This window comes from Dromiciops gliroides, chromosome 4 (genome assembly GCF_019393635.1).
Source record: "Dromiciops gliroides isolate mDroGli1 chromosome 4, mDroGli1.pri, whole genome shotgun sequence".
Lineage (NCBI taxonomy): Eukaryota > Metazoa > Chordata > Mammalia > Microbiotheria > Microbiotheriidae > Dromiciops > Dromiciops gliroides.
In genome coordinates this window covers 184,805,234-184,824,763 of record NC_057864.1, presented here as the reverse complement: position 1 = coordinate 184,824,763, position 19,530 = coordinate 184,805,234, and the positions used below count along the sequence as shown (strand labels likewise).

Genomic DNA, 19,530 nt, shown 5'->3' with positions numbered 1-19,530 from the left:
TTTCTCATTTCCATAGCTAGCTGTCTGTCTTCTCTCTAGGGACCAATGGATTTTTTTTTTAATGGGTTCATTGACTGAGTCGGGGTTATCTCTCAATGGTTAACTCTTAAGAAAACCCTCCAAACCCTCCAGTTTCTGTAGTGGGTGATTTGGGATTCTGGGGCTCCCCTTTGCTGAAAGCCCAAAAGGAAAGAGGGAGTCAGGGCTTAGGGTCTTTCCAGGCTGACTAGCCCCAGGAGGGAGCTGTACAGTCAGCCTTTTTTTCTTGGCTGGAAATTATTGCATCCCAAATTGGGGGAAGAAAGTCTAGATTCAATTCAGCTTAACAAATTTATCCAGCAAGGCGCTGTGCTAGGTGCTGTCGGGGCATCTTTTTTTGAGGGGTTGGGGGTGTGAGGACCAGATCTGTGTCTTCCTGGGTGTGGAAAAACTGGAAACTCACCCTGACTAGGACAGGTTGTCAACTCATCTGTAATATATAGTTTTAGAGTCACTTAAGCTCTGGGGATTTTGTGTTTACCTAGGATTTGGGGGGAAGGGAAAAGGGATATCTGCCTTCTTTTTCCCAGTACTGCCATACTGGGGTTACGTGACTTGCCTGTGGTCACGTAACCAGTATGTGTCAGGCAGGACCCGTGCCTAGGTTTTCCTGCTTAAAAATAAACCACCACAATCCCTCAGGCAGTAGGGATGCAGAGACAAAAAGATGTATTTGTCTCTGCCCTTAGGAGTTTAACTTCTCCTGGACAGTACACTCCTTGGAGTGAGGTGGCAGTGGGGGGTCAGGATAGGGTCATTAGAGGCAGAGGACAGATCATTCCAGAGCCTTTACTCTTCCATTGGCTTGGGCTGGGCACCTTTTCCTATCACAGGATGTAAATCTAGAGGCTTATTGTAGGTGAAATCTAGAATGTGCCTTGGGAGAGGTGCTGAACACTTGGAGATTTTGTTGGGTGGGTCAGGAACCCCCTTTCTATATCACAGGGAATCTATAATTTGAAGTTGTTTCTCCTTTTAATTTCTGGGGATTAAAATTCCTTTCTGATGATTGGGGGCTAGAAAGAGGAGAGTCAGGACCCCCCCCCCCCAAATTGTCCTTATTCTCCCCCCTCCAGCTTCCTCTTCTTTCTTAATAAGCCTCCCCTTCTTCCACCCCCCCCCCAAAGGGAAATGGGGCATTCTTCACATTCTTAAGGGCTCACACAAATCTAGTAGAGGCTCTGGTTTTCAGCAGCTTCCTCCCAGCATGGGGGGTGGGGTGGGGGTGGAAAGAGGGCCATTAACTCCTTAGTGACTGGATGTTTTTGTCTGATCCAAGTTCTGGCCGGAACAGCCTCTGAACTTCTCTTCTAAGACAATGTCTTATTCTGTACTCAGACAGTCCTCGGTGAATTCTCCCCTAGTTCGGAACTTCATGAGCCATGATGGTGGATGGCCTAGCCTTTGTTTTTTCTCTGTCTTAACCGATGCTGTGGCCCATTCTCCCCACTGTGCTGGGGGCGGTAGCATCGGTTCCTGGAGGATCCTGAAATGTCAGTGGGTCCCGACTGGAGGAGGGGAGGAGGGGAACAAGGAGCTATTCCATTTCCTCAGCCGAATCCTGTAACCTAACAGTGCACAGAGGTCTCTTGTCTCACCCCTGGCTCTGGGCCAGCAAAGCAAGTTGAGGTTTTTTCTTTCTTTCTTCTTTCTTTTGCCTTGGCCCTGGGTAGGAGGAAAGGAACCACCTTGCCATCCTTAATCCAATCAGCTGATCCTGTCCCTCAGGGGAAGGAGGCCCCGTTATCCTAATTCTTCTCTTAGCTCCTCCCCAGGTTTGAGCCATCATTCCTTCCTTCCCTTCCAAAAAACAAAGCAGAACTTAACAGCCCTTTACTACCCATGCTTCAGGTGACTCTGGCTGAGTCTTTGCCATCAGGGTCTTCAGCTCTGCAGTTTTTTGTTTTTTTTTTGTGAGGCATTTGGGGTTGTGACTTGCTCAGGGTCACACAGCTAGTAAGTGTAGTGTCTGAAGTGGGATTTGAATGCAGGCCCTCCTGAGTCCAGGGCTGGTGCTTTATCCACTGTGCCACCTAGCTGCCCCTCTGCAGTTTTTTCCATACCTTGCCCTCCTTCCCTTCTCTTCCAAAGTTTGAGGATATGAGCCAGCCTTCTTTCCCAACCCCACTAACCCCTCTCTTAGGATGCCAGTGTTTGGGGCATGGTGGTGGGGCACTTAGCTAATTTTGAGACCTGGGCTCCCTCACCCACAAGAAGGTGCCAGCAAGACCTATTCTTCCATCGGTCCCCATTGTCTTTGGGAGAGTATTTTTTTCCTACTGCCCTGGCTTCCACCCCCTGGGAGAATTAGAGCTGAGTGCTTTCATAGGATCATGGGTTTAAAAGCCAGAAAAGAACTTCAGAGTCACTTAGTCCAATCTGGTCATCTTACAGAGTGGGAAATGAGGCCCAGAGAAGGGTGCCTAAAGTCACAAAGGTAGCAAATGGAGCATGGATTCAATTCCAGACCCTGCAAGTTCAGATAGCTTTTTGACTGTGCTGCTTTGGGAGGAAGCCTACACGTTCTTTTGCCCACTTGCCAGATTCTGACTCCGGAACCCTTCTGTCTCTGGTTCATTTGGTCCAAGTACAGGCTGTCATCTTTCCCCCTGCTTTCCCACTCCCTCCCCCAGCAGTGACTCCATTGTTTCCCTTTTGCCCAGACCGCAGACCTTTAGGATCTTGGGAGGCCTTGGGAGTCCAGCCCCATGACCCGCTTTTCCCATTCTGGGCAAAGCTTGACAGCTTATGTAGAAAGAGCCTTGTGCCAAACCCAAGGGCAAGCAGACATAGTTCCTCAGAGTAGCCTCTTGGTAGGAGTGGGATGTGTCCCACCCTAGTGTGTTGGAAATGGAGAATTGAATGGATAGAAGGATTCCCTGGCCAGCCTCCCAGCCCTAAGATGAGCCCAAGTCTTTGAGGGGAGCTATTGGAGGTGGGGGTTGGTGGGAAGTAGCTGGAAGTGAGTAGCTCTTTTCTTCCTTCTCCCGTTGGCTTCACAAGCTTGGGATGTGGCTTCTGGAAAATGTCTCAATCGACAAAAAGGCCTCTTTAAGTTTCTGCGAATTTGGGGGGGGGGGGAGAGAAACCAAACCGGCGGCATTGGCTCTTCGCCAACAGCGAGCGTCCCTAGGCCTTGAAACTTCCCGTCTGGTGATGGCACCCCCCCCCCACAGGCACACACACTTGTGTTCACAGGGGAGGTGGGGGATGGGGATATTTATGGGGGGTAAACTTGATGTAGACTATATTGGAAGGAAAGACTAATGCTTGTACTCACACCAGATCTTATCACTCCCAGAGGTGTAAGACACACATCCTCGTACACACAGGCATGAAGCTGGCTGGCTACATACATAGGCTTATAGAGAGGGGGCCCTGAAAAGTTTGTGTCAATGTAGATTTTTTTGGTAAGTAGGACCATATTTTAAATCTTTCGGGGTGGGGGAAGACAGCCTCTAAGGAAGCCTTGAGCAAATCTTTCTGTAAAGCAGAGAACCTTTTATGATGTGAACAAATAGACCTCCTCTTCCCCAAGTCATTCATCTGGCAGGAGTTCTGTATACTGAGTTTTCTTAAAATGAAGCACACATCCTTACAGGCCTTCTCTGTGTCCCTCTGCAAGTGGGGTATCAGCTTACCCTGGTCTGCCATAAGCCCAGAAGCAAGCTGTTGTAGGGGGTAGGGAGGGAGCAGTAGAATGGGCTTGTGCTTCCCTCCTTTGCTTAACCCATAAATAATTGGGAAGGGAGATGGTCTGAGGCTTTGGGGGACTTTGCTGGGTCAAGAAAACCTGGCTTCCAGTGGGTGGGGAAAGGGAAACTTGGAGAGATTTTGGTAAAGTGGAAATGGGCCTCAGTTTCTTCCTCTGTAAAATGGGAATGATAGCACCTACCTGCCAGGGTTGTTAGGAAGCTTAAATGAGACCATTTAAGTGCTATATAAACATGAACTGTTATTTTTATTAGTCCTGATTGTGATACTAATAATAGCCAACTACCTTGGTGACCTTGGGCAAGTCACTTTACTTTTCTTCTCTAAAATGAGGGGGGTTGGGGCAGCTAGGTGGTGCAGTGGATAGAGCACCAGCCCTGGATTCAGGAGGACCTGAGTTCAAATCCGGCCTCAGACACTTGATACTTACTAGCTGTGTGACTCTGGGCAAGTCACTTAACCCCAACTGCCTCACCAAAAAAAATAAAATGAGGGGGGTTGCAGTCAATGATCCCTGAGCTCTAAATTGATAATAATCTTATTAACTTGGAAAAAGGCAGACAACCCTAAGGATCCACAGATTTCAGAACTAGGGGTTAGGAAGCCTGGGTTCTAGTAGTGGCTTTACCACTAACCAGTTTTGTGACCCCAATTTTATCACCTCTAAAATGGTCTGAACCCTACCCAGACCTGACACTTAGTGGTCCCAAGAAACAGATAGACTCATATGTGAGAGAAAGGCAGACCAAAGAGAGAGCTGGGAGGGAGAGGTGAGAGAAAGGTGTAGCCAGTTCAGAGGGAGAAGCTTTATTTGGGAGGTGGGTAGGGTGGCCAGTCTGTTGGAGAAGCACTCTGCTTGCCTGGCCCTCTCTTTGCCTATTCCTGATTTCTAAGAGACTCAGCTTCTTTTAGTTGATGTGTTCTGGGAGGAGGGAAGCAGCAAGGTATTGGTGGAAAGGGTCAGGAAGTCACTGAACATAGATCGGGAGATGAAAGTTAGAGGCTTGCTCCCCAGGAAAAGTCGAAATCTATCCAGTCGCTGAGGTAGTAAGCATCAGAAGCGAATCTGTGTCCTTTGACTCTGGAAGTTACTGAGCAGTCCCACACAGCTTCCTTCTTGAACTGTCCTTCCCTCTCAACTCTTCTCTCCTTCACCCAAACCCCTTTTCTGGGGAAGGGGGAGATCTTGGCTTAGCTCTTCCTTGTCTTATCCCCAAACTTTTCTGTCTTCTGGGAATGTGGTTGAAGAAGGCTTAAGAAGGTGAAGCTTTGACTGGGAAATGTCTGACCTTGATTGGAAGCTGTAACTCGGGGCTGCTGACCTTTGTGGAGCTGGGAGATTTATGTCATGGGATGTCAAGCTCATGAAAAGCTAACTAGAAATAGCTTTCTGAAATGTCCCCATCCCCACCCCTTATCTCACACTCAGAGAATCGAGTTTTTCCAATTAGCATTTGTCCAGCCAATTCTCATTATAGTCATTCCTTCCACATTACAAGGGTTAGGGGCATGGCACCCCCTGAGATCTAGAAAATCCATGTGAAATTTTTTGACCCTCCTTTCATACCAGAGAAGAAGAAATTGTGTATATTTATGGTATTCAAAGATAAAATATGTCGATTTTACGCAAGATTATACCTATATTTTGTGCATTTCTGAGTTTTTAAACTTTCTACATCATCTGCTGGCCTTTGTGTGTCATCTGCAGCTTCCTCAAAACTCCTCAAAAATTCCCATTTAATTTCTTATACACAATATATCAAAACTGAAATGGGGGGCAGCTAGATGGCACAGTGGATAGAGCACCTGCCCCGGAGTCAGGAGTACCTGAGTTCAAATCTGGCCTCAGACACTTGACACTTACTAGCTGTGTGACCCTGGGCAAGTCACTTAACCCCAATTGCCTCACTTTAAAAAAAAAAAAAACTGAAGTGGGGAAAGCCGAGATGTGGAAGGAATAACTAGTTCTTTATTTAGCATCTGTAAACTTGTTCCTGTAAAATATTTTGATAACTGTTTTCTTTTGTAATTCTATGTATCTCACATGATTTTATTATGCATTCAAAAGCATTCTGAAAAGGAGGCACATAGGTCTCCCCAGACTGCCAAAGGAGGGGTCTGTGACACAGAAATGATTAAAGACTCCTGGATCAGAGCCATCTCCCCTCTAGCCTAACCAGGCTTCTATTTTTGCCTTGCATATTTTGGTGTGTGTGTGGGGGGGTTCACCTTTTTGTGTCTCTGAATTCCTGAGGGCCGGGAAGTTCTTGAACTTTACCCTATGTCCCTGATACTGCCTACTTATACCCCTCAGTGGGCCAGAAAGTGAGGAACTGTTTCCAGGAACAGGGTTGGACTCCCTGCGACCTCAGCACTTTCCTTGGGGGAGGGTGGTGTGTCTCTAGGAAAGAGCAACTTCTTCTGGAGTCAGGATGTAGAGGCTAAGGCTTTATTTGAGGGATCCGGATTATTTCCTTTGTTTATTTGTCCTAAGTGGTTACCAGTGTCACTTTCTTGGGTCTAAAAAAAACCCCAAGTGTGCAGTTTTTGAAGGGGCCAGACATAGTGGGAAAGAGAGCTGGCACTGGGTGTGGGATTGGGGATGGAGGAACTGGGCTTGTGTGCCCACTGGTCCCACTTGGCCACATTGCTTTGTCCATGTTAGAAGCTAGCCTTTGGAAAGGAAGGGGGGAAGTGAGACTGCTAGCCTCTCTAGGAAGCCGCCCCACACTGTCCACGACCTTGAGACTCGGCTCCAGGATCCAGTGGAGAGAGAGTTGTTTTCCCATCCATCCTTGCCCATACCATCTCCTTCTGTGGGTGAGAGGCTGGCCCTTTATTTCCTCTGGGTCTTCTCAATAGAACTTCCTAGGTTTGCTCCTTCTTTGTTTGTTAGTCTAGGTAGATTGTTAAATGGGGAGAGAGGAGGTCTCCCGCCAACGTGAGTCTCTGGCACTGCTCCCCTCCTTAGAAGGCAATGAGCCCTCTGCCAGTGGAGTGGGTTGGTGGTAGAGGATTGGGGAGGGGGAAGCTTATGCTATTGACCCTTCCCTCATTTCTGGGAGATGGCTGCAGTGGCCAGTGCCCCTGGTTATCTCCCCACCCCCAGATGTGAAAGTGAAAGCGGTGAGATGATGGTAAGGCGGAATTGTAGGGGTGGGAAGCCCAGGGCACCTGATGAATGCCAACGTTGCCCTTGCTGCCATCACCTTAATCCATGTCTTGGATGTTAGCGTTGCTGATGGCAACAGCTGTCACACCACAGGGCCCCAGTTGGCCTGTCTGTGTCTTGTCTCATTTCGACAGGCAGGGAATAGCTTTGTCTTGGTTTTAGCCTTGCAAGTGCTGAATTCCCCCCCAGCTCCCTTGGGGCTTCTGCCAGGTTTTCCTTTCCTTAGGACCTCAGCTTGCCCCCCCCCACCCTTAACCCCCTCAACCCACCCCCCCAGATCTTCCTGCCTCCCCTGGGGGTGACTAGAGAATGATAATGATGTTGATTGTGGGATTGGAGAGGCAGTTCACCAGGAGGTGCCAACTACTTGCAAAATGATTTGGGTTTACGAGAAGAGTCAAAGCCCCCTCTACAAGGGGCTTTCAGATGAGAACAGAAAAGGTTTCGAGGAACTAGTAGGGACCTTGGAGGCCATCTATCCCACTCTTTGTAGATGAGGAAACAAACCCAGAGAGAAATGACTTGCCCAAGGTTTCTCTGTACAGACTAACAGGACTCCAGCTTAGGGCTTCTATCGCTAAGTATCTTTTCCAGGATAGTGCTCTATCCCTCCTTGTCACCCAAGCAAGCCTAATGCTGGAAGTCAGAAGTCTGGGTCCTTCTCTCTTTCCTTACTTTTCCCAACTGGTAACCAATAGGAAAACTAATGAGGAGCTGAGAGACATGAGAGAGATGGGTGTGGGGGAAGGGCAACCCTAAGATGGGAAAGGAAAGTAGACTAGGGATTCCGTAGTTCCCACCTCAGAGGTGGAGCAAAATGGGGGTGGGGACTGGAAGGTTTTAGGGGCTTGAATAATGCCAGTCCAGATTTTATGCCAGTTCAGATTACTAGGTTGTTCACTCCCCAAAAGGATACATGACACTAATTGTAACCCTGTTCCTCCCCTGCCCCACTCATTATTCTACCTAGCCCATGCTCTCTCTACCCCAAGGCAATAGGTATCTATCTGGAAGGAATCAGGAGAGACACATGGGCATGGGGCAGGTGCCGACATGGGACCAGGTTGTCTCCCATTCTAGGCCTCTCCCTCACCCTGAATTTCCCCAGCTTTGTAGCTTGTACCTTTAATGCCTCTGCTTCTTTCCCTTTCTGTTCTCTGTCTCCTGAATGGCCTCCCCCACCCGAAAACGCTTCCCCTTTCCCTTTCTGCCTGTGCATGCTTGCTGGTGCTCCATTCTGCCTGGAGCTGGAGATGAGGTTGCCATGGGAACCTAAGGAGCAGAGAACCGGGAAGGGGGAGGGGAAAGGAGGGGAGCCCTCTATGTCTCACCAGTGGTGTTTCTGGTGGGGGGGGGGGCAGGTTGTGCCTAGCAGCAGTCCTGAGGGTCTGTTCTTCCTCCCTCCCCCCGCCCTGAAAGGGGAGGGGGCACAGGACCAGTACAGCAATGTTGAGGCTGAGTGAGCAAGATTGGTGTCCCTGGCCTTCTCTCTAGTTGAACCAAGTTAATCTAATGTGGGATTAAGTTCCCACTCCTAGATTAACCTCTGTCAGCATCCAAGCTGGTTCTCCCCTTCTCCACCCCTCCAACCCCTCCAGTTGTCAGGTTGGGTTGGGTGTTCCAGCTGTCACAGGAGCTAGGGCCTTGTCAGGGAGAGGTTGTTTCAGGAGACTAACTTATGGGAAATCTTAAGGTAAGGCATGTGTGTAGTGAGTGAGGTGGGGAGCTGGGGTCTCCCTAGAACCCGTATGAGAGAGAACAGGATGCCATTGGATGGAGAATGGGGTGTGTGTGTGTGTGTGTGTGTGTATGTGTGTGTATACACACTATGTGTATTGAGTGTATATCTTTCTTCTTGGAACTGATGCTTAGTTTTAATCCGGTGCAGGCAGGACCACAGCAAATGCTTGAAGCTCCTTGTTCTTCCTGATATGGGTGTCACCACACTGACCACTGCTTACCTCCTCTTGTCCTACTTCCATTCTAGCAACCACACACACATACCCTACCTTATAACAAATGCAGTCTAGGCTTTCTCTGCCATAGCTACCAACCCTCCTTCCCATGTGTGAATATACACAGAAGTCTTGGGCACAAAGCCTTCAAGGCAAAATGAGCCAATCCTCAAGGGGTCCCTTCCCCTGCTTCCACAGCTCACCCTATCCAGCCAAATGAGACTCTTCTATATACAAAGATTCCCCCACCCCGATCTTAACCCCATCCCAAGAAAAGAAAGATTTTGCAGCTTTCTTCTGTTTTAGTCTTTCTTTTTTGTTTTTGTTTTTTTTTGTGGGGCAATGGGGGTTAAATGACTTGCCCAGGGTCACACAGCTAGCAAGTGTCAAAGTGTCTGAGGCTGGATTTGAACTCAGGTACTCCTAAATCCAGGGCCAGTGCTTTATCCACTGCGCCACCTAGCTGCCCCCTGTTTAGTCTTTCAATGCAAGGACATTCTCCCCAAGAGTTCTCCTTAGATACTCCTGTTCCACCTTCATGGTCCTGTGGATGTGAAGAGGGAATATCCCTCTCTAGAGCCCCCCAGCAGCTGCTCCGTTGGCTGGGCCTGTGCTGTCTGGTGGCTGGAGACTAGGTGTGCATAGCCAAATGGGGTTGATCCAGACCTAATTTAATGTCATCCCACCAACGCTCTCCCCATGAATTTCATGTCAGCCCCTCTTATATACACACCTCTCAAGCTTGTCCTCTCACTCCACTGTGGGAATGCCCATCCCTGGGGGTTGGGTTGACATGGGAACCATTGGGGAGAATGAAAAGTTTGGTCATTTATCAGTTTCAGCACTGGGATCAATATGGAGAGTTGGGTTGTCTTTGTCTGGCCCTTGGCACACAGTTAACTATTTCTGTTTTGGGAATAATGATGATGGTTGACAGATCATATTTACAGTTTACATGGTACTTTTCTCAAAATTAACCCTGTGAGGTCAGTAGTACCAGTTTTTTTATCCCCATTTAACAGATGAAAAAACTGGGGTTTGGAGAAGTTTGTGTGCCCAAGTTTGCAAAGCCTAGGAAGCATCAACACCAGTTCTCCAACTTAGGTCTTCTATTCCCATTCCCACAATTCCCCAGTTTCCAATATTGACTGTGCTTTATATCTAAACCTACACACACACACACACACACACACACACACACACATATATTCAAACATACATACATATATACACATATGTTTTTCTCTATCTACACACCATCCTTCCTCCATAATCCCAAAGAATTTCTTTCAGGCTCAGGAATGACTTTTAGTTGTGGGGGTAGGTGGATTTTTCCTATCTCATTCAGCTTAGGCTGATAATAAACTGAGTTTGCCAGTGGGTGTATTGTGGGCATTGAGATGATAGGTGAAGGAGATCCATGGGATGAGGGAAAGCCAACTTTGGTTAAAATTGGTTAATCAGCAAGAGAGCATAGTGGAAGCCTTGGTAGGTAAGGATTGGCTAGGATATTAGTTGTTGTTTGGTAGTTTTTCAGTCCTCTCTGGCTTTTCATAACCTCATTTGGGGTTTTCTAGGCAGATACTTGAGTGGTTTGCCATTTCCTTCTCCAACTCATTTTACAGATTAGGAAACTGAGGTAGACAGGGTGAAGTGACTTGCCCAAGGTCACATAGCTAGTAAAAGTTTGAGGCCAGAGTTGAACTCATGAAGATGAGTTCTCCTGACTTCAGACCAGGTACCTATCCATTGCACCACCTAGCTGCCCTGGGATATTTCTTTCTCTTTTTTTTTCCTTTTCCTTTTTCTTTTTCTCAGGGCAATGAGAGTTAAGTGACTTGCCCAGGGTCACACAGCTAGTGTCAAGTGTCTGATGCTGGATTTGAACTCAGGTCCTCCTGAATCCAAGGCCGGTGCTTTATCCACCATGCCACCTAGCTGCCCTCTGCTCTGAGATATTAGCATAGACATTATTCTTGGCTCCTCACTCTTCCTCACCCTGAATCTCCAAGTACTTGCTGAATTCCTGTCTCTGTAACATCTCTTGCATCTGACCCCTTCTCACTACTTACTCGGCCATACATCAGGCTTTCATCTCCTCTCACCTGAATTATTGCAATGGCCTCTTAATTGGTCTTTGTGACTGGAGTCTCTTCACACATTTAATCGAAATGATTTTCCTTAAGTACAGGTCTGACCGTGTGTCCCCTTCCCCCTTCAGTAAACTCTAATGGCTCCTTAGTTATTGCCTCTAAGATCAAATATAAACTCCTTTGTTTGGCTTTTAAAGCCCCGGCAACCAACCAACCGATCGACCCTCCCCCCTACTTTTTCAGCCTTGATGTACAGATTCCCCTTTTCAGGCCCTTTGGTCTAGCCAGACTAGCCTTGTTGTTCTCTGTGCGCATTATCTCCATCTCTCCTCACTGTGCCTTGGCACTGGCCCTCCCCCATGCCTGGAAGCCAATAAGATAAAGCTCTTTGCAAACCTTGAAGTGCCACGTAAATTCTATCTATTTATTATTGTTGATGTTAGGTAATGTGCTTTCCCATTACCATCTCTGAGAATCATTTCCCTCTTAACTGACTGACCCCCAGTGTACCACCTCCTGTAGAAGATGCCTTTGCTGATGTCTCCTCCCTTCTCCTTCCCCAATACCTTGTATTTTCTTGTATTTATTCTCTGCCCGTTATGTAGCTTTCTAATGCAGGGGCACTTAAACCGGGGATCAGGGAGGTCCCATGGGGTAGATTTGGGGGAAGGGGGGAAGTGAACTTAAATGGGACAAAAATCTTGATTTTTCACTAATGCAACTGGAATTTAGCATTTCCTTCAACTGTGAATTTTAAAAACTATATAATTCAAAAAACAAACACCAACTATGTAATTCTCAGAAGGGGTCCGTTGGTAGCTTTACTAGACTGCCAGAGGGGTCTGTCCACAACCCAAAAAAGGTTCAGGACCCCTGCTTTATAGACTGTAAGTAGCCATTGTTTCTTTTTCATCCCCATCAGCTAGCACAATGCCTGGCACTTGGCAAAAACCCAAAACAATAATAGCTAACATTAATGTATTACTGACTCTGGGCCAGGCACTGTGTGAAGAGCTTTATGATTATCATCTCATTTGAACTTTGCAACCACCTTGGGAGGTGGGTGCCATTATTAATCCCCATTTTTATGGCAAGTATCCATTAACTGCCTTACCCAGGGTCGTACAGCCAGTAAGTTTCTAAGATCAGATTTGACTCTGGTCTTCCTGACTCCCGGCCCAGGGCTCTCCCTACTACAACCCGTAGTTGCCCCTGCTTTAATAATGCTTGTTGGTTGATCTTGGGAAATGAAGTCAAGTCATCAAGCATTTATTAAACACTTTCTATGTGCGTGCCAGGCATTGTGGTAAGTCAGTCCTGGGGTTACAATGAAAGGCAAAACCCATCCCTTCCCTCAAGGAGTTCAACATTCACACAACTTAGGTGCAAAGAAGCAGTAGACAGGACCAATTGGAGCTGATTGAAGGGGGAGAGGACCCTAGTGTTAGAGGGGGAATTGGGAAAGGCTTTTGCAGGTGGGATGTTGAAGGAAGCCAGGAGATGGTGGGGAAGAATGGGCACCAGCCAGTGAAAGGAGGGTTGGGGGACAGAGTGCACAAGGACCAGTACGCATAAGATGACTGGACTGGTAGGAGGAGGCCACGTTATTTTTCTTTTTTTTTTCTTTTTTGTGGGGCAATGAAGGTTAAGTAACTTGGCCAGATTTGAACTCAGGTCCTCCTGACTCCAGGGCCGGTGCTCCATCCACTGCGCCACCTAGCTGCCCCAAGGGGCCACATTATTAAAGGCTTTAAAAGGCAAACAGGAATTTAGGTTTGATCCTGGCGACAGGAAGCCTCCAGAGTTGATTGAATAGAGGGTTTTATAGTTGGACCTATGCTTTAGGCTGAGTAGAGGATAGAAGAGAATAGAGAGAGACTTGAGTCAGGGAGACAGACCACAGGCTATTGCAGTGATCCATGGGGCAGCTAGGTGGTGAAGCGGTTAGCTCACCAGGCCTGGAGTCAGATGGCTTTGCATTAGGAAGGATGAGGTGATGAGGGTTCCCCATCTTTTCCATCTCTGAGGATGCCCACCATCTCCCCTCCTGTTTTACAGACACTACCCCAAGCAATCATTCACGATGGTGGCCGACACTCCTGAGAACCTGCGTCTTAAGCAGCAGAGTGAGCTCCAGAGCCAGGTAAGGCGGGGCCAGGGCTGGGACCCTGGTGCTGGCTGGTGGTGTAACCTTGGCCTTTGGCAAGGGTTCCTTCCCCCTTTCAGTTACACAAGAAGCTTTGGGCAGCTACCCTTTTTTCTTCACCTCTCCCCCACTGCCCCCTTCTATATACAAACTGGTACCATGTGGTGTGAGATGTAGTGACCTTTGAGAACATGTCATACTCCTGAAACCCTAAAATTGATTCATGTTTCTAAGGCCTCTTAGAAAAAGATTTACAAGCATTTTCCTCCTATTACTTTGTGAAGGAGATTGGGCAAACAAACATTCAGCCCCATTTTATAGATGAGGCAATCGAGGTTTTGAGCAATTAAGATACTTGCCCACATAGGATAAGTAATTGTCATCCCTATTTTCTTGCCCACATACTTGAAGTATTTTCATCCCTGTGCCTTAGATGAGGAAGCTGGAGCTCAGAGAGGTTATGACTTGCCTGAAGTCACATAAATCTGAAGCACCTCTGTCGTCTCTTCCCAACCCCCCACTGCTAGCCACAGACTCGGTTCCTTTTTATTTCTTGGGAGTGGTCACGAGAGTTGGTTGTAAGGAACTAGGTCTGGACAGGGTTAGGCCTAAGGTCCCCATTAGGTGTGTTTGTGATTTTAAAGCTAATATTTATGTAGCATTTTCTATCGTCATCTGGCAACTTATTGGAGCCTTTGTCTTAGTAGGAAGGTCTGTGTTTTAAATCCCAGTTCAGCTTACAGCATGATTGTGTCTAAGTCTAAATGGCTTTTCTGAGCCTCGGTTTCATTATCAGTGAAATGGGTTTAAGAAAATTCAAGCTCTACTACCAGGGGTATCATGAGGCTAAGCACTGGGGATAAAAATTGAAAAGTAAGAAAGCTTCGTGCTCTTCAGGGTGCTCACATCCTGGGGGGGGGGTAGAATGGGGCAAGACAACCAGTATGAAAGGTTCCAGCTGCAAGTAAATTGGAAAGGCCCAGTGGTCCTTAGGGAGCAGCAAGCAGCAGAACAGGTAGTATTGAGCCATTTTCTTGAATAAAAGCCCATGGTTGACAGTGCTAAGGACTTTGGTGGTGAGGACTATTTTTTTCTGGTTCTTCCGTTGCTGCGGCTGCTGAGGAGGTGGGGGTTGGGGGTGGGGAGGGAGGAGGTGCAGCATTTACAGAGGAAGTTGTCAGGTTCTATCCTTGCAAAGGCTGCTTCTCTGGACGTTGGCTGCAGTTGGGGGGGGCGGGGCAAGAACATGGTGCAACTGTTCCTAGGGTTCTTGGGCCTGAGCTTTCCGGAGGTGGCAGTTGGTGTTGGTGGCATCTGGGAATGGAAGGCCCCCTTTTCCCCAGGTCTTGTTCTCCCTGGATGGTGGCTGCAAGGTTTTCAGTAATAATATGACCATTCATAACTACCCTGTGAGGTAGGCAGGAAGAGTAGTATCATTGTGCCCATTTTGTGGGGATGATACCATTCCTGTGATGATAGGGGAAGCTAATTACCTCTGTTGAGACACCAGCATTAGTCTGACCTATTAGTTCTTTAGCCAGGACATGAGAGGTGGGACGGTAAAGTAAAGAGACGGGTTTTAATTTTATAGCAACACCTCCACACTCACTGGACCAAATGAGTGTCACATTAGGAGGCCATTGGGTTCTTTCCACAGTGCTGTTGGGACCAGAGAGACAGCTAGGCGGGGCAGCGGGCAGAACTCCAGACTCAGAAAGACCTAAGTTTGAATGCAGATTCAGATTTTTTTTTTTTTAATGAGGCAATTGGGGTTAAGTGACTTGCCAGGGTCACACAGCTAGTAAGTGTTAAGTGTCTGAGGCCGAATTTGAACCTAGGTACTCCTGACTTCAGGGCCAGTGCTCTATCCACTGCGCCACCTAGCTGCCCCAGATTCAGCCACACAACTCCTCAGTTGTAAGATAGAGACAACAGCATATGTTGTGAGGCTCAAATGAAAGAATATTTGTAAAGTAATTAGCACATAGTAGGTGCTTAATAAATGCTTCTTCCTTCCCCTTTTCCCTCTCTCCTTGCCTCCCTCCCTCTTTCTCTTCTTTCCTCTGCCCCTTCCTCCTTCCCTCCCTCCCTCTTTCTCTTCTTTCCTCTGCCCTTTCCTCCTTCCCCTCCTCCCTTCCTCCCACTGGGAGTTTTATTCTTCAGAGTGAGTTCTCAGCCACCCAGGAGAGATGTTTTCATTATGTTCCTTCCACTCACCCGGTCCCCCCAGGAACCACAGTTGCTTGTTCTCCCTGAATCAGTCACTTAAGGACCGTGCTGGTTTAGGGATGGGAAGGAGGCTGGCACAGGTGGTGGTCAGTAGCTAACCAGTGCACGGACTCAGGGCAGGAAGAGGAAAAAGCCAGGCCTAACTCGGGAAAGCAGGGCATAGCTCCTTTTCTTTTTCTTTTCTTTTTTTGTGGGGCAATGGGGGTTAAGTGACTTGCCCAGGGTCATGCAGCTAGTAAGTGTCAAGTGTCTGAGGCTGGATTTGAACTCGGTTCCTCCTGAATCCAGGGCAGGGGCTTTATCCACTGTACCACCTAGCTGCCCCCCATAGCTCCTTTTCATAAAGGAGGAGTAAATGGTGTAGCAATCATGGAATGTCTGAGCTGGAAGGGACCTTGGGTCCTCTAGTCCCCTTCATTTCTCTTTTTTATATTGGAGAACACTGAGACCCAGGACAAGGCCTCAGTAATCTGTCCCACGGCACACATCAAGTAAGGGCTAGAGCTCGTTCAGCCAGAGCTTCCTGTTTCTTATTCCATTATTAGTTCTTTTTGTATCATGGCTGACTCCAGCATTCTTAACTTCTAGCCAGGGAGAAGTCTGATGGGCCTCCTGAGAGGCTTCCTCCTCCAGGGAGCTTTCTTGGCCCTTGGGAGGCAGCCCCTAAATTCCCTGTCCCTATCCATGACTGAGAAGAGGAAGGGAGACTTAAAACTAGCCAATCATTTGTGAGTTGGTCTTGGGCTGTCTCCAATTCCCTCTGGGCCGTTTGCCTCAATGGATGGGGTGAAAGCAATGCCAAACAATGAATGTTAGTAATAAAAAAAAAAATGTATATCTGATTTTGGAATGCGTGATGTGGGTTCCCCTCCTCCCGGAAAATGTTCCTTCCTCATTCTGTTCGGTCCAGCCTGATAATCAAACAAATATACTTTTTGCCTAGCATACAGGTGAGGAAAGCAAGGGGATCATAAGTCCAGAGCTAGAAGGGACCCGAGACATTATGTAGTCCAGCACCCCCACTTCTTTTTTTTTGGCGGGGCAATGAGGGTTAAGTGACTTGCCCAGGGTCACAGAGCTAATAAGTGTCAAGTGTTTGAGGTTGGATTTGAACTCAGGTCCTTCTGAATCCAGGGCCGGTGCTTTATCCACTTCGCCACCTAGCTGTCCCCGAGATCCCACCTCATTTTACAGAGGCATCCCAGGGATATTTTGAGTAATTGGCTTTTTTGTTTGTTTGTTTTTGGTTTTTTGGGGGTTTTTTTGGTGAGGCAATTGGGGTTAAGTGACTTGCCCAGGGTCACCCAGCTAGTAAGTGTTAAGTGTTTGAGGCTGGATTTGAACTCAGGTCCTCCTGAATCCAGGCTTTTAAAAATGCTTTGTAGAGCAGAGAGCCTTTCTAAGGGGTGAGCATCTGAAGAGCAAGGGTGTCTCTCTTCCTGAGAAGCTTCTGCAGGGTACCAGGACAGGACTGTAAGAGGCAGGGAGTGAATAAAATTCAGTAAACATTTGTTAATTAATTTAGTAATCTACTTCATCCAAGACCCTGGGGTAGCAATGGACACACAGAACGAAAAAACCAAACATCTTTACTGACTTAAGATACCTGGGTTCAAGTTATTGCCCTAGGGTGACCTTAAAGAAGATGCTTCTTTCTTTGGGCTTCATTCTTCCTTTTTTTTTTTTTTTTTTTGGTGGGGCAATGGGGGTTAAGTGACTTGCCCAGGGTCACACAGCTAGTAAGTGTCAAGTGTCTGAGGCCTGATTTGAACTCAGGAACTCCTGAATCCAGGGCCGGTGCGCCACCTAGCCACCCCCCATTCTTCCTATTTTTTAAAAAAACATGGGCAGAATCTGCTTAGCCCATCTAGGGCTAAGTGAGAAGTCCCCTATAGAAGGATCCAGTTGTTTCTATCCTGGCAATGACCCTTTCTTTGTCTCCACCCAAATTGGAACTCCATGTGTATTTCTAAACTCTGGAGGAGGGAAGAGAGGAAATTCATTTTTACACACGGCAGCAGTTCACATCTGTCTCTTCAGGGACCCCCGCCTCCGCTGCAGGGGAGAAGCTGCAATTATTCGGTAGTGGGTGAGCATGCCAGGCACGTTGGCACAAGAGGGGTGGCGTCAGGTTGCTGCTGGGTGGCATATCAGTAGGGAGGGTCAGGCAAAACAAGGAGTCTTTGGCAGGCTTCCTGGGGTAAGGAGGGGGGCCGGCAGTTCTTACTTTGGTAAGGATTCATGCCAGGCCCCCCAGTTTGGGGAAAAATCGAGAGGCCAGCTGGCCTTAGTGACAGGGATGAGATTTCACCAAATGTCATCTTAGAGAGGCAGGAAGGCTTCATCTTCCCAGAGCTGCACTGTAACATCTGCCCTCCCCAGCCAAATCCCCCAAACAGCTGAGGGGGATATGGGAGTTTTGGCCAAAGTCCCAGCTTTAGTGCCACCCTCCCCCTCCCCCAGCCCTGAACACACATTCCCACCCTCAAGACAAATAGGAAACTTTTATGGGGCTGATTTATAACCATCGATTCTCTCTTGTCAGTGTCAGGGGCTTTGAGTGGGGAGATGGGCATTCTGGGAAAGACCTCTAGACCAAGACACTACCAGAAACCCTCTCAGACAGACCCCTTCAGAAACACAGTGAATGCATGCATGCATGGGCATGCGCACGCGTACATGCATGCACACACACACATATACACATACATACATCATACACATCCTCTCAAGGAGAGAGAAATTCTAAACCTCCTCATGATAGAGATCTTCCCTCTTTTGTCTGACTCACAAAGGAGGCAGCTGGAGCTTTTCTCCCCCCCAAGCATCAAATACCTCTGTGTGTGTGTGTGTGTGTGTGTGTGTGTGTGTGTGTGTGTGTGTGTGTGTGTGTGTGTGTGTGTGTGTTAGGGGTTTGTTGGGGGGGCGTGCAGTGCTAGGGGCACAGAAAACCAGCCCCAGCTCCATCCCAGGACCATGGAATGGGTGAGGGGTGTGGAGGGGGTCACATCTCCCTTTAAGGGACAAGCATGAAGCCAGAGGATCCATGTAAATTTGTGTTTTTCAGGCCCAGTTGCTCCCCTGTTCTTAGCTCATTTACCCAGGGGTCTTATTACTTGATGGTTTAGGGATAAGGGAAGAGGGTTGTACTGGATGCAGGGGGAAGCTGGACAGGTGATGGCTAATAAAGTGGAAGGACTTGGTGAAGGGTGTGGATAAAACCAGATTAGGGAGGAATGATGAGTGGCCTGGTAGTCATTGAATGTCAGAGCTGTAAGAGACCTCAGATGTCTTTGATTCCTTTTTTTTTTCTTTTTTTTTTTTTGACATCTGAGTAAACTGAGGCCCAGGAAGGTTAAATAACTCAAGGTCACACAGGCAGTAAATATTGGAGGGAATATTTGAACCCAGCTCCTCCGACTCCACTGTGGTTTCATTCTGGAGGCCAGTATTATCAAGCTCTTTGTAAAATCTCTCTGGTAACAGCTATATTTGGTGCCCAGTCAAGAAGAGAGAAATGGAGGCTGGCTATCCCCGGCTCAGGCTGCTTGCCTCTGGCTGGGTAGGATGAGGTTGGGGAGGTAGGCTGTGTGTGCTTCCTGAAATGACTGGGGACTGGGGACAAGTCTGCCAAGGCTAGAGGAAGTCATCAGCCTTCTACCACCATGTCCTCTGCTGGTAAGAGGGCCTGGGGACGCAGCTCCAGCAAATGGTTCCTTTTTCTGGCTCTGTCTCAGTGTCTCGACTCTGTGTCTCCATCACTTTGGAAATCCAACCTATTCTATTTTGGAAATCGACCAATCTATTTTGGTTGGTTTGTTTTTCCAGTGTCTAAACTGGTTCCCCCAAAGTGGCACCTTTGGTGTCTAGGACACCTAGGCCCACCCCCACTGGGACTGAGAACCACAGGGTTGGCTTATTCCTCTGCTTGGGTGTACAGCCCGAAATGACCACCTTAGTGGCCCCACCCTGAGGTTTGGCAGAGGAAGGATAACCCTGCCCCCTCCTCTCATGATCACCCCTACCCCACCCAGACAGGGATGAACTGAAGGATGGAATCTGAGTTCCATTGCTTTTAGCCCTGTTTCATCCCTACTCCATTTTCTTTCTCTCTTTCTCTCCTCCATTCCTCCCCATAAATTTGACATCTTTTGTCTTTTTGCATCTTTCAGATATCCCCTA

At 47.9% G+C, this 19,530-nt stretch overlaps 1 protein-coding gene across 2 annotated transcripts in view; it reads left to right on the top strand.

Moving 5' to 3' along the window:
* LASP1 (LIM and SH3 protein 1) overlaps positions 1-19,530 on the top strand; it is a 67,909-nt gene that overhangs the window by 13,401 nt on the left and 34,978 nt on the right. For both annotated transcript variants that reach the window (XM_044002889.1, XM_044002890.1), the window contains exon 3: positions 13,032-13,116. In XM_044002889.1, the coding sequence (XP_043858824.1) occupies positions 13,032-13,116 (85 nt within the window). The remainder of the gene's footprint in view (positions 1-13,031; positions 13,117-19,530) is intronic.